The following is a 12,442-nucleotide window of genomic DNA, read 5'->3' as shown; positions in this document are numbered from 1 at the left end:
TTCCATTTGCCCTCCTCCAACTCTGGTAAAAGTATTAAAAGTAATTCCCAAATCTTTTCAGTTCTGGTCTCGAAATGCTAACTCTGTTTCTCTCATGGCAGATGCTACCAGACCTGTTGAGTTCCTCCAATATTTCCTATGTTTATCATCAAACCAGACTCTCACTCTAATAACAGATATCTACAAAGACATTTGACACAGGTTTAAAGTAAATGCATAAATAAGCTGAAACTATTTATTAATTAAATCTGTCAACTACACAGTCCATGAAACATCATGCAACCTAATGATAGAACTGCTGAAAGAATGCAGATTTTGTTGAAGCTTTTTGATTTGCACTCATCAGGACAATTTTCAGGACTACCAAATAAGAGGAAAACCAACAATTTATACTACATGAGAGAAGGCTGTTGATTGGCTTGCAAGTGGATTCAGGTAATAGTGCTTGACCGTCAGGGCTTGTTTATATTTTAAACGAGGCAGGTTGACTCTGATTGGAGAGGGTGTTGTCCTGAAAAATGAACCAGTAAATTCCTGTCAAGTATTTTGTTGATTTGAGACAGGCACAGTGCATGCACATGTTCTTTCTGTCTGCAAAGAGCAAGGCACATTAGTATATGTGGTTTCCAATATGCGGTGAACCTGACTGACAATCCTGAACTCGTTGCTGGTGTATTCTTTTTAAATACCAAGGATTGTCCAGCAAGTATTGTCCAATTACAGAATCATATCTGAGTTGGACCTGTGTTGCGAGCTTTGCAAGTCTGGTGCCAGTAACTTGCTGTTTTTAACACACAAATCGATATGCTGCTTGATTGATCCACCAGTCTTTGAGACATGTGGCTTGCATACCTGACATACACTAGTATATACCATTACTCATTGGTGGGATCGACATAATGTCTTTTTGGCTTGACAGCTACATTCTCTCAGTGGCAAACATCACCCATGTTTCCAATAAACAGTAAGTGTTAAACAGATAACTTCACCAATTGCTCAATCATTCCAGGATAATCTGAAACACGCTGAAGACTTTTCAGAATCAGAAGCGATCACCTTAGGGTTTTTCATGAGTTTGAGAGATTTACAGTGGGAGATGATCTGATCAGAATAGCCATTATCCAATAAGATGGCTTTGCTGTGCCTTGTTTCACCATCAAGCTTATGTGATGAACAAATGGCTTGGGCTTTCTTTATGAAGTTACCAACTAGCAATGTTTTCCCAAAGAATGGCAGCCGCTCGGAGGGTCCACACACAATTGTTGGGGTCCCAGTACACAAATCCCAATATGTAGCTGTTTGTAATCAACCTGTGGAGCAGATGAACCCAGGTGTCCTGGTCCCAACACTGAATGAATGAATGAATTCGCTTTTTCCGAAGGAATGATTTTATTGTCACTTGTGGTTTCCCCTTTACTGGTGCTCCTGTGAATGTCCTGTTAAGTGCAAAGTGAAAAATTCTGATAAACCTTTTCCTCAGTACATTACAGCAAGAAAATAAGATAAAGTCGCTGATTCAATGGATCCAAGGGGTCTTTTTCAGTGTTATAGACCTCTATCACTCTATGACTAGATACTCTGTTTGCATGGTGTTAGTTAAGTGATAAGGGCTTTATGTCTACCTGAAAGGTCATTACTGCTTAGTTTAATGTCTCAATGAAAAATGATACCTCTAATCATTGCAACACACCCTCATACTGCTCTACTGTCACCTAGATCATGTGCTCAGATTTTAGGCATGTGTTGGAATTCACAACATTCCAAAGAAGACAGTGCCAGCAGTTAGTCAAGATTGGCAACCTTGGAATTGAAGTCTAAGTTATTGTTCCTCCTTCTCTAAGCCAATTGTTGATTTCCTATCCTTTGTCAACTTAACTCCATGTCAATGCTACGATTTTCAACTAGTAAGGCAAGTTGGCCCATCTACAGAAATATCAGAACAAATTGATGGAGGCCATAGAAGGTATGTTTTTACGACTTATTTCCTGTCTATCTCAGATGTCGCAATAGCATCTGGCAATGTTACCCTCCAGCAATGTTCAAATGTAGAATCAATCCACTGAAGCGAGATTTTACATTTTGTGTCACAAGTTGGCTGTGATGAAAGTACACTAGCATCACATCTGCATTGAGTGCACACAAAGATAACCTTTACAACTGTTTAAAGTAGGGGTGTTAGCATTTTACTAACAATAGCCTGGATATTCCGAAGTGTTCTGATTCAGAGATTTCTTTCAACCGGAGGAATCCTAGACCCATTCAATCCACAATAAAATGGAATGAACTAGTGTGAAATATTCAGATGACAAGAGCATGCTTCGGTAACTATTAAATGATTTGAGACATCCTGAGATTGCGAAAGGTGCTGTAAATTTGTGTCCTTTTTTCAATGTAAGACCAATGATATAGGACGGAACAACAGACAGTCATGCAGCTCCTCAAGTTCATTCTTTGCAAAATGCAAAATGTGTATGGAGTATTTCCCTTAAGGAGAATGGATCATAAAGTTTATGAGACATTTGTTGTATTAATACTACATTCTTCTTTCTGCTTACAAACTACTCTGATTAACTAATGCCGTCATTGAAGCCACATGGGAACTCAACTGCAAAGGGGCACAGACCATCTCTCTTGGTTCTCGCTGACTAGGACTCAAGAAAATCATAGTCAAAGAATAGGCCATTGTATCTGTGCCATTGCTCACATGAAATAACACCCCAGTAGAAGTGGTTAGCAAATTCTACTACCTTGGGTGCCCTGATGCATAGTTTGATGCATGCAGAAGGAAAGCAGCTCCTACCTTTGGCTGACTCATGAAATGCATGTAGAATTAAAAAATAATGCCAAGCTAGCTGATAGGAGCAAGTTGGTGCTTTATGCGGTTCACAACAGCCTTCTATGAGGCTCTGACACATGGGTGAATTACTGCTATGAGGAAAAGAATCTCAATCATTTCCATCTTCACTGCCTGTGACACATTATGAATATATCCTGGAAAGGCAAAGTCATAAATGTGAGTGTGCTATCGAGACCAGAGCTCCCAAGTGTATTGGCACAAATGAATCCGAGCAGCTTTTGATGAATGCATATATGCAGACATTGACTACCTCTTCACACACAGAGTCAGATGACCATGTGGCACACCCAAAGCTGCACTTCAAGGACCCTTGTAAGTGTGACATGTGGGCCTAACTATCGATTATTGCATGTGGGAGTCACTAGCTGTCGAAAGAATCAAACAGCAATGCCACCTCTGGGCTCTAGTGTTCCACCAAGGTGACCAGTGAATACAGCAGCTTTACAACAGGTGTTAAAGTAAAAAAAAACCCTCACTGACAGATTCCTTGGCAGTCTTTTTGGTGCAGCCTGTCTCTGCAACACTGACATTAGGAGCCAGCAGCAAAGGCTCACCATATGAGGGATCGTCACCTAAAGGGATTATCCATCATCTCACAGGGTTAGATAGATACCAATGTCACTGAAAAGTACCTCGTTTCAAGACAATGCCTCCACTTGGATGCTTGTTCTGAAGGGTGGTGTTCTGCTACACCTAGTTACAACAAACATTTCTTAAACTAAAGTGACAATTCTAACTCCAAACTGATTCTAGTATCATATCTAGTATATATTCTAGTTCCCTCTCCCCATCCCCCTCTCTGATGAAGGGTCTAGGCCCGAAACGTCAGCTTTTGTGCTCTTGAGATGCTGCTTGGCCTGCTGTGTTCATCCAGCTCCACACTTTGTTATCTTGGATTCTCCAGCATCTGCAGTTCCCATTATCATTGATTCTAGTATCATGCTGAATGAGCAATACCTCAAAAGATTCATGGAGTGTTATCTACGCCAGCCAGCTTCATATGGGCGGCACGGTGGCTCAGTGGTTAGCACTGCAGTCTCACAGCGCCAGGGACCCGGGTTCGATTCCCGCCTCGGGCAACTGTCTGTGTGGAGTTTGCACATTCTCCCCGTGTCTGCGTGGGTTTGCTCCGGTTTCCTCCCACAGTCCAAAGATGTGCGGATTAGGTGGATTGGCCATGCTAAATTGCCCGTAGTGTTCAGGGGTGTGTGGGTTATAGGGGGATGGGTCTGGGTAGGATGCTTCAAGGGGCGGTGTGGGCTTGTTGGGCCGAAGGGCCTGTTCCCACACTGTAGGGAATCTAATCTAATCTAATAAAGGTACAATTGAAGTGTTTGCCTGGATAAGGTGTAATCTGCTGTTGTCAGTCCACGGGAAACAAGTGTTCCGGAGACAGAGCAGTCAGATCTTTAAAGAAGTTCTGAAGGAGGAGATGTTCAAAAAACAATCGATGTTGCTGGGTTATTGCAAACATGCAGAAAAGATTTAACACCATGACATCAGCTTATCCCTGATCATGTAAAGTCCTTTTTACACTGAAAGTCCCTGAGATGACCGATAATTTCAGCTAAACAAAATAGATTGCAATAGGGTACAAATTTCATGCTAAGAAATGAATTGTTTTACTCAAATAAGCAACTTCGAGTTTAGCTAATAAAATTCGGCTTAAATAAGGAAGTCTGTCCAAACAGAGCAAACTCGGCTTTTGTCAAATGTTTTATAGTTTGCATAATGTTAAGCAATGTGGATTTCTAAGTAATTTTTGGTGCCAGTGTAATCGTTCCCATGCGGAATTATGTAATCGCGTTGTAAGGATCGAGACATGGAGAAACTATAGAACAAAGAAGGGTCCAGACCCAAAACATCAGCTTTCCTGCTCGGCTTGCTGTGTTCCTCCAGCTGCACACCTTGTTATCTCCAGCATCGGCAGTTCCTACCATCTCTTTCTCCTTTTCAATTCCTCTTCGTACAACGTTTAAGTTCTCCTAAGAGGGTTCATTAGTTACCCTGAAAGCTGGTCTTCGTTACACAAGCTCGGGCACAGATGGACAGTGTCAGCCCTCCCAGTGGGCAGATTGAGATGCCCCTCCGTTAACGTGACAGGGTGTTTCCTCCCTCCTGACCCACTTACCTTCAGAGTCGACCTGCCCCGTCGAATTTAACACTGGCCGATCACTTTCTTCGACGGGCCGACGTCGACGGGAGCCTCGTCCTTGAAGTTTCGGTGTCTTTGTCTCATCCTTGTACATTTCCGTGAAGCTGACTCCGCCTTTAATGTGTGTTGTTATTCTCTATGCCCGTCCTTAGATACCAATCACAAGATTCAACTCAACCCCAAAATACCTGAAGGCGGCAGCTTACTACTGCAGCTGCAGAGAACATTCATCTCGCTATCGGCCAACTCAATGGATCCTATATATATCAGTGTCAAACCCTGGCTTGTGGTGGGCAAAGTTTTGAAGGTAAAATCCACCTTGCCATAAACGCGATTGGTTTTATATTTCTTTCCCACCGTCGTTTATCCACGTTCAAACCGCTTGACAGTCTGCTCAATATAGAGAGAGGCTAGCTGCATATGCAATTAAAGACGTGATTCAAACAGAACCGCGTCTTTGTCACAATATTCGCAATCACCTGTTAAAATTGTCATCCTTGCGTTGCAAATAGAAAATTGCAAATTTTACTTCTGCATGTCTACGGAACCGGGCCAAATCCACTGTTGTAGAGGCATGTGCCATATCAAAGGCATCAGATTTATTTTTCTAATCAATTTATTCGGAAATGATATCACACACCTCTGGAGCAGCTAGGACTTAGACCCGAGCCTCCCAGTCCAGGAGTAAGGGCACTATCACTGCGCCACACGGATTAGGTTTTAAACTTCAGCCTGTAACTAAGCCAGCTCAGGTGAAACTCAAGAGGCGGTGTTATCTGAAGCGGGGGAGGGCCGCACGGGATCTACAGATTTTACTGCTGTGATAGTACCCGGCACCCCGCAACTCAACAGGGCACAGGAATACAAAACAGAATGCAGTTTAAAAACAATTCATATCATATTATTGGAAAATTATCTCTGGCACCAGAATTGTGGAACTAAAAGTTTTGGAAATAAGTGATAGTAAGCGCTGCAGATGCTAGACAATGAGAGATAATAAAGGTGGAGAGCTGGATGAACTCAACAAGCCAAGCAGCAGAGGAGCAGGAAGGCTGATGTTTCGGGCCTAGACCCTTCTTCAGAAATGGGGGAAGAGGAAGGGGGTTCTGAAATAAATAGGGAGGGGGGGGAGGTGTTTTGAAGATGGATAGAGGAGAGCATAGGTGGAGAGGACACAGACAGGTCAAAGAGGCAGGGATAGAGCCAGTAAAGGACAGGGACGAAGATAGGTCAGTCCAGGAAGGACAGACAGGTCAAGGGGGCAGGATGAGGTCAGTCAGTAGGAGATGGGGGGGGTGGGGCTTGAGGTGGCAGGAGGGAATAGGTGGAAGGACAGGTTAGGGAGACGTGGACAAGCTGGGCTGGTTTTGCGATGCGGTGGGGGGGATTTTGAAGCTTGTGAAGTCCGCAGTTGTACCACTGGGCTGCAGGGTTCCCAAACGGAATAGTAGTTGCTGTTCCTGCAAACTTCAGGTAGCATCGTTATGGCACTGCAGGATGCCCAGAATGAACATGTCATCTGCAGAATGGAAGGGGGGAGTTGAAATGGTTTGTGACTGGGAGGTGCAGTTGTTTGGTGTGAACCAAGCCCCCCCCCCCCGGTGTTCAAGAACGCCGTCGACCATGTCTCCCGCAACTCATCCCTCACACCCCCTCCCTGCAATAACTGAAACAGAATCACCCTCATCCTCACATACCACCTCACCAATTCCAGATCCAACACATAATCCTTCGACACTTCCGCCATCTGCAATCCAACCCCACCACCAAAGATATTTTTCCCCTCCCCACCTTTATCTGCTTTCTGGAGGGACCACTCTCTCTGGGACTCCCTTGTCCACCCCATCTCACCTGACACACTTCCCTGCAACTGCAGGAAGTGCTACATCTGCCCCTACACCGCCCCTCTCACCCCCATCCCAGGCCTCAAGAAGACTTTGCACATCAAGCAGATGTTCACCTGCACATCTGCTAATGTAATATACTGCATCCGCTGTTCCCGTTGTGGCCAACTCTACATGGGGGAAACCAAGCAGAAGCTTGGGGACTGCTTTGAAGAACACCTATGCTCAGTTCGCACTAAACAACTCCCCCTCCCATTCTGCAGATGACATGTCCATGCTGGGCCTCCTGCAGTACCACAATGATGCCACCCGAAGGCTGCAGGAACAGCAACTCATAGTCCGCTTGGGAACTCTGCAGCCCAACGGTATCAATGTGGACTCCACAAGCTTCAAAATCTCCCCTCCCCCTACCGCAACCCAAAACAAGCCCATGCTCATCCCTGCCTCCCTTAAACTGTCCTTCCTCCCACCTATCCCCTCCTCCCACCTCAAGCCCCACACCTATCTCATACCTCCTAGCCTGATCCTAACCCCTTGACCTGTTCATCCTCCCTGGACTGACCTATCTCCTCCCTAACTCCTCACGTACATGCACCTTGACTGGCCCCATCCCTGCGTCTTTGACCTGTCTGTTTCCTCTCCACCTATTTTTTCCTCTATCCATCTTCTATCCGCCTCCCCCTCTCTCCCTATTTAAAGAACCCTCTTCCCCTTCCCTGATGATGCTTGGCCTGCTGTGCCCGTCCAGCTCTACACCTTGTTATCTCATAGTCAAGTACAATTTTTTTGTTTATAGTTTCATCAAAACATTGAGGGTGCTACAAACAGGAGGACAACTGTGGTGCATCTCACAGCATTAGGACAAAACACAAAATTCTATGAAAGCTGGATGTGTGAAATAAAAACAAAACATTTTTAGCTTCTTTCATTTTGCAAGAGAGGAATTTTGATTTATATAATTTTTTTAAATGCAGAGTGACAGCAAATTGCAAGAACCCAATTTTAAACCTATTCACTGGCAGAGTTAAAATTTGTTCTAATTTTTGTTTTAAGAGCCTGACAATCATAGGGAGAAAATAAATAGCAAAGTTGCAGTATATTTTGAATTATGAACCACAGCATTTAGTAAGTTATGTTGATGTATAATTCAAAATCATTGATGAACATTTCATTGTCGTAATAAACCACATTTAAATTAAATACTGTGAAGCATCAATCATATTCAAGGTTATAGCAACTGGTTTTACCAGCTCATAGGTTTTTCCAAAGCATTTCTAGTATCTGACTGTTCTAAACATTCATGAAATTCTTTTCTCTATTATTTTAAAGGATGCTAAATATTAACATAAATTAGTGCATACAACCATTGAAACAGGAAGTGTTAAATAAACCTTTCAAGCAATTTGTTGTGTAACATTGCATTGAAAGGATACTGCAATGCTTAAATATGAAAATGTTTTGACAACTTCTAGCCGTGGACACAGAGTATTTGTGCGGTCGAATCCTGCCACCAGTAAGTTGCCTAGGTTAAAGCATTTTATCTAAGGAGAGAGACTGAGTAGGCTTTAGAGCAGAAAAGGGTGAGTAGGGGTCCTGATCAAAGTGTAAAAGATTGAAAGGTGTGGACAGTAACAAGGGGGCATAATATTAAAGGACAGGTTTTAAACTTGATAGAGGTGTACAAAATGATCAGAGATATAGATAGAGTGGATAGCCAGAGACTTTTTCCTAGGATGGAGGTAGCTATTACAAGGGGTCATAGTTTTAAAATGAGTGGAGGAAGATATAGGGGAGATGTCAGAGGTAGGGTCTTTTACTCAGAGTGGTAGGGGCGTGGACTGCATTGCCGGAGAGGGTAGTGGAGTCGACCTCATCAGGGCATTTAAACAGCTATTAGACAGGCAATATGAATGATAGTATAAAGTAGGGCTGGAGGGTAGATAGACCTTAGGTTTAGGGTAAAAGTTTGGCACAACATGGTTTGAAGGGCCTATACTGTGTTGTACTGTTCTACGTTCAGAGGGGATTTGAGGAAAAACATTTTTAAACCAGAGAATCTACAATGCACTGGCTGGGATGGCACTAGAGATGGGGAACTTCACAACTTGTAAAAAGTACATGGATGAGCACTTTAAATGCTATTAACATTCAAGGCCATGGGCGAAGTGCTATTGGGAGGGATTATTGCAGACAGGTCAGCACGGACTCAATGGGCCAAAGGTCTTCTCCTGTGCTATGAGCGTGAGACAGTCCATGAAACACTAATTTGCTACCGACAGATTACTGGAATCTCATTTATTTTTGCTATAATCTGATTTACCTATAATCTTAATGCTGGCATGAAAACAACTTATTTTGTAACTACATCTAATAATGTAATAGTGAAAAAGATTCAAGTAATTTAATTCAACAAGCACGTATGATGTACACGGTCATTTGCATGGTCCAAAACACACGGGCAGACGTAAATTGCAATTAAACATTCACAAAGATTGATATTTGAACAACACCAAACTCAAATGCATCATTTCATTTGCATCCATTCTCATATCATTTGTTTTGTTCTGTGTACATATGGTTCTTTAACAATAGAGCTCAGTCAAAAGAAAAAACAACACATAACAGTTAGATATGTCACTGAAAAACCTGGAAGATATTGCATTTAGTATCAGTGAGGACAACTTATATTTCCCTTAACCTTCAACGGCACTCCAAGGGTCCTAGTTTAACAAGTTCTAGCTGATTTTGTTTCGAACTTAGAGCAGAATCTTAAGTGATGGGTAGAATTGAATGCAATTTCACAACATAGATAAGGCAATATGGATATCTTTGGAGGTTTCAACCATACTCTTTCATTGAGCAATACATGTAACGTTGTGAAGGGAAAGTGCACAAGTTACAGAAAACTAGTGACAACCTACTGACTTCTGTAATTGAAGAATGGGAAGGCTTGAAAATATAATAGAATAAGCAAAGTTTATTAGTAACACTGCTTGTTGAATTTCTAGAAAAATGGCTTAATGTAGTCATGCAAGACTAGGTTATGATTAACCGCGGTTTCAAAGCAAGGATGTGGAAACAACTCTAACCACATCATTTAGAGTAGCTTTACTGCTTACAAGTTTATATAATCTGAGTGTTAGAACAAACACATTAAAATTTACGTTTCAAAACGATACAGTAAACAAAATTAACACCGCAATGCCATTGTGAATCCATAACTGTTCATTCTTAGATTTCTATGTATTTAATAATTTGCACAATTTTATTTATAATAGTCCCTCTGTACTAAATTTATTTTAAGATATAACATCGCACTCAAATTTTACAATAGCAGAGCTACAAAGAGAAACAGAATAAACTTAGTTCTACGAAACTGCAAAGAGGACAAATAAGTAAAGGGCCAACTTGAAAATGAATATACAAGTTGGTGGTCAAATAAGTGCTTCTTTAAATTACAGATCAGCACAAATAATTTGAATATGCAGAGGTATACAAAACTGTCAAGAATCTGGAGTTTGGAAGTGAACTCTAGAGTTACATATTCTCTCAGAAGTAAAGTTCTGTTAAAAGCAACAAGAATGATCAAAGTTATATGGCAAATTATTCACAGCACAAATAACAACAAACATAATTCTACACCAATGATAGTAAGGATTATTCCATGCAGCGTAGAGACCCGGTGTTCATAAGTGTCAACAAACAGCTAATGAGAAAAACATAGCTACAAATAACAGTCCTATCTTTCAAAACTGTTTCACTTTTATATTGTTACAGGATTGTTTCACATGTTTAAGTGAGAATGTTTCTTTAAAGGAATAAATCTTCTAACTTGATATTAAACATCTGTACATAAATTTCAGCTGTATCATTAAGTTTTTTAAAAATCCTATAATCTTTGAAGCAGAATGAAGTATAATTTGAGATTTATTTAGGATGCTCCTGGATTTCGCCATCCACCAAAGGCGGTCTCCAAATGCTGAGCCACATGCAAACAGAGGTGGTCATTATGGTGGTTAGCCACAAGCTGAATTCCAAGAGGCAGTCCATCTTTGCTTAAGCCAAGGGGACATTGGGTCACTGGCAGTCCAAGCACATTAAAAATTGCTAGATGAAGTAACAAATATTAAATGGAGTTTAAATGCATTTTACCCAGTTTACTTCAAAATACACCCAGAAAATAGACTCAGTAAACATAAAATGGAAATGAATTAAAAATTGCTTTTTAATCTGAACAAGAAAGGTCTACAATGATCTACCAGGTATATTAACATGGGAATTAAATTAGAGATTTTAAAATGTAATTAGTTACCACAATGATAGAATCAGATTTATGGATTAAATCTTGGATAGTAGATGATTTGAACATTTCCTGGGTTGCACAGAATTTGTTATGTGACTTCAAAGTTCAAAGAGATTTAGGAGCTGCCTGCTGTTTATGCAAAGCTAAGCAACTCTCGGGACAAAATAAGCTTTCGGAAGAGAAATGAGTTTTCATGATGGCTTATAATTGTTAGACAAAACAGTTTTGGAAGAGGTTGTAGGTTGCCTAGCAAGTTGCTGGTTCTTCCAATAAATCATTTCACTCAATGGCAAAAGAATCTTCTTGTTGGAAATAGCATAATTTGTCTCTCTTAAAAAGTGACAGCAGGGAAACATTTTCTGTCAGTCGGTAAGAAAAAGCTCATGAAAGTAAAGCCAACCAAAAAGCTATTTTTCTCTCAGGGAAAAACATGAAAAACAAAAACTGGACGTTTTTATTATTAGGACTACTGTTTTCTATCTGAATCTGAAATCTAGTCGGAAGATCTTCCATTGCTTTGCACCAATATGAGTCAGTTATAAGACCAAAAGAACTGCTGGCTGGGGGTATGGCAGCACAGTGCTTACCACTCCATCCATCAATTTAACCAGGACGACGTGATCATCCTAGCTCAAGCAAACCATAGATACTCATTGGAATTCCTAGAGGCCTGGTTCTCCACCCATAATGCAATCAATGAACATATGGAATTAAACCCTATACACAAACCATTGTAAAAAAGAACTGGCAGTGACACTGAACACTCAACAGACCGGATCACAAATACTAAGCGGAGTAGAACAACATCACTTCATCAGTGGCCACAGTGATATTATTGAGCACAATGACATAACGTCTGAACTATAATCAGCCAGCTGGGCAAGCAAGTCAACAACCTCACCCACAACCTGAGATACAAATCTTCGCAAGAACCTTAAGTGCTTAGCATTGCTACCTCAGTGCCAAAGACCCAGGTTCAATTCCAGCTTTGGGTGACTACGTTGAGTTTTCAAATTCTCCCAGTGTCTGCATGGGTTTCTGCTGGGTGCTCCGATTTCTTCCCAGAATCCAAAGTTGTGCAGTTAATCAGATTGGCCAGGCTAAATTGTCTATAGTGTCCAGGGATGTGCAGGCAAGGTGGATTAGCCTTGATGAATGTGAGGCCAAGGGGTTGGGTCAGGGGAGCTGGGACTGGTTGGGATGCACTTTGGAGGTGAGGTCCAAAATCTATGTGGTATCTTTGTCATTACCCTATTTTGCCACTTAATTTAAAAAAATTTGCA

The 12,442-nt window shown here is 41.5% G+C and overlaps 2 protein-coding genes across 4 annotated transcripts in view; both read right to left on the bottom strand.

Moving 5' to 3' along the window:
- LOC125458899 (interferon gamma receptor 1-like) overlaps positions 1-5,102 on the bottom strand; it is a 51,444-nt gene extending 46,342 nt beyond the window's left edge. For 2 of the 3 annotated variants that reach the window (XM_059651286.1, XM_059651287.1), the window contains exon 1: positions 4,765-4,827. The gene's annotated coding sequence lies outside the window, so the exon portion shown is untranslated. Of the gene's footprint in view, positions 1-4,764; positions 4,828-4,988 lie in introns of those variants that run through there. The other variant, XM_048544717.1, reaches the window with a different exon arrangement.
- A 4,140-nt stretch (positions 5,103-9,242) lies between these two features.
- Positions 9,243-12,442, bottom strand: part of faah2a (fatty acid amide hydrolase 2a) — a 59,383-nt gene continuing 56,183 nt past the window's right edge. Inside the window, exon 11 of the mRNA XM_048544359.2 lies at positions 9,243-10,963. Within this exon, the coding sequence (XP_048400316.1) occupies positions 10,788-10,963 (176 nt within the window). The 3' untranslated portion in view covers positions 9,243-10,787. The remainder of the gene's footprint in view (positions 10,964-12,442) is intronic.

Source organism: Stegostoma tigrinum, chromosome 15 (assembly GCF_030684315.1).
Source record: "Stegostoma tigrinum isolate sSteTig4 chromosome 15, sSteTig4.hap1, whole genome shotgun sequence".
NCBI lineage: Eukaryota > Metazoa > Chordata > Chondrichthyes > Orectolobiformes > Stegostomatidae > Stegostoma > Stegostoma tigrinum.
This window is presented reverse-complemented; position numbering and strand designations above follow the sequence as displayed.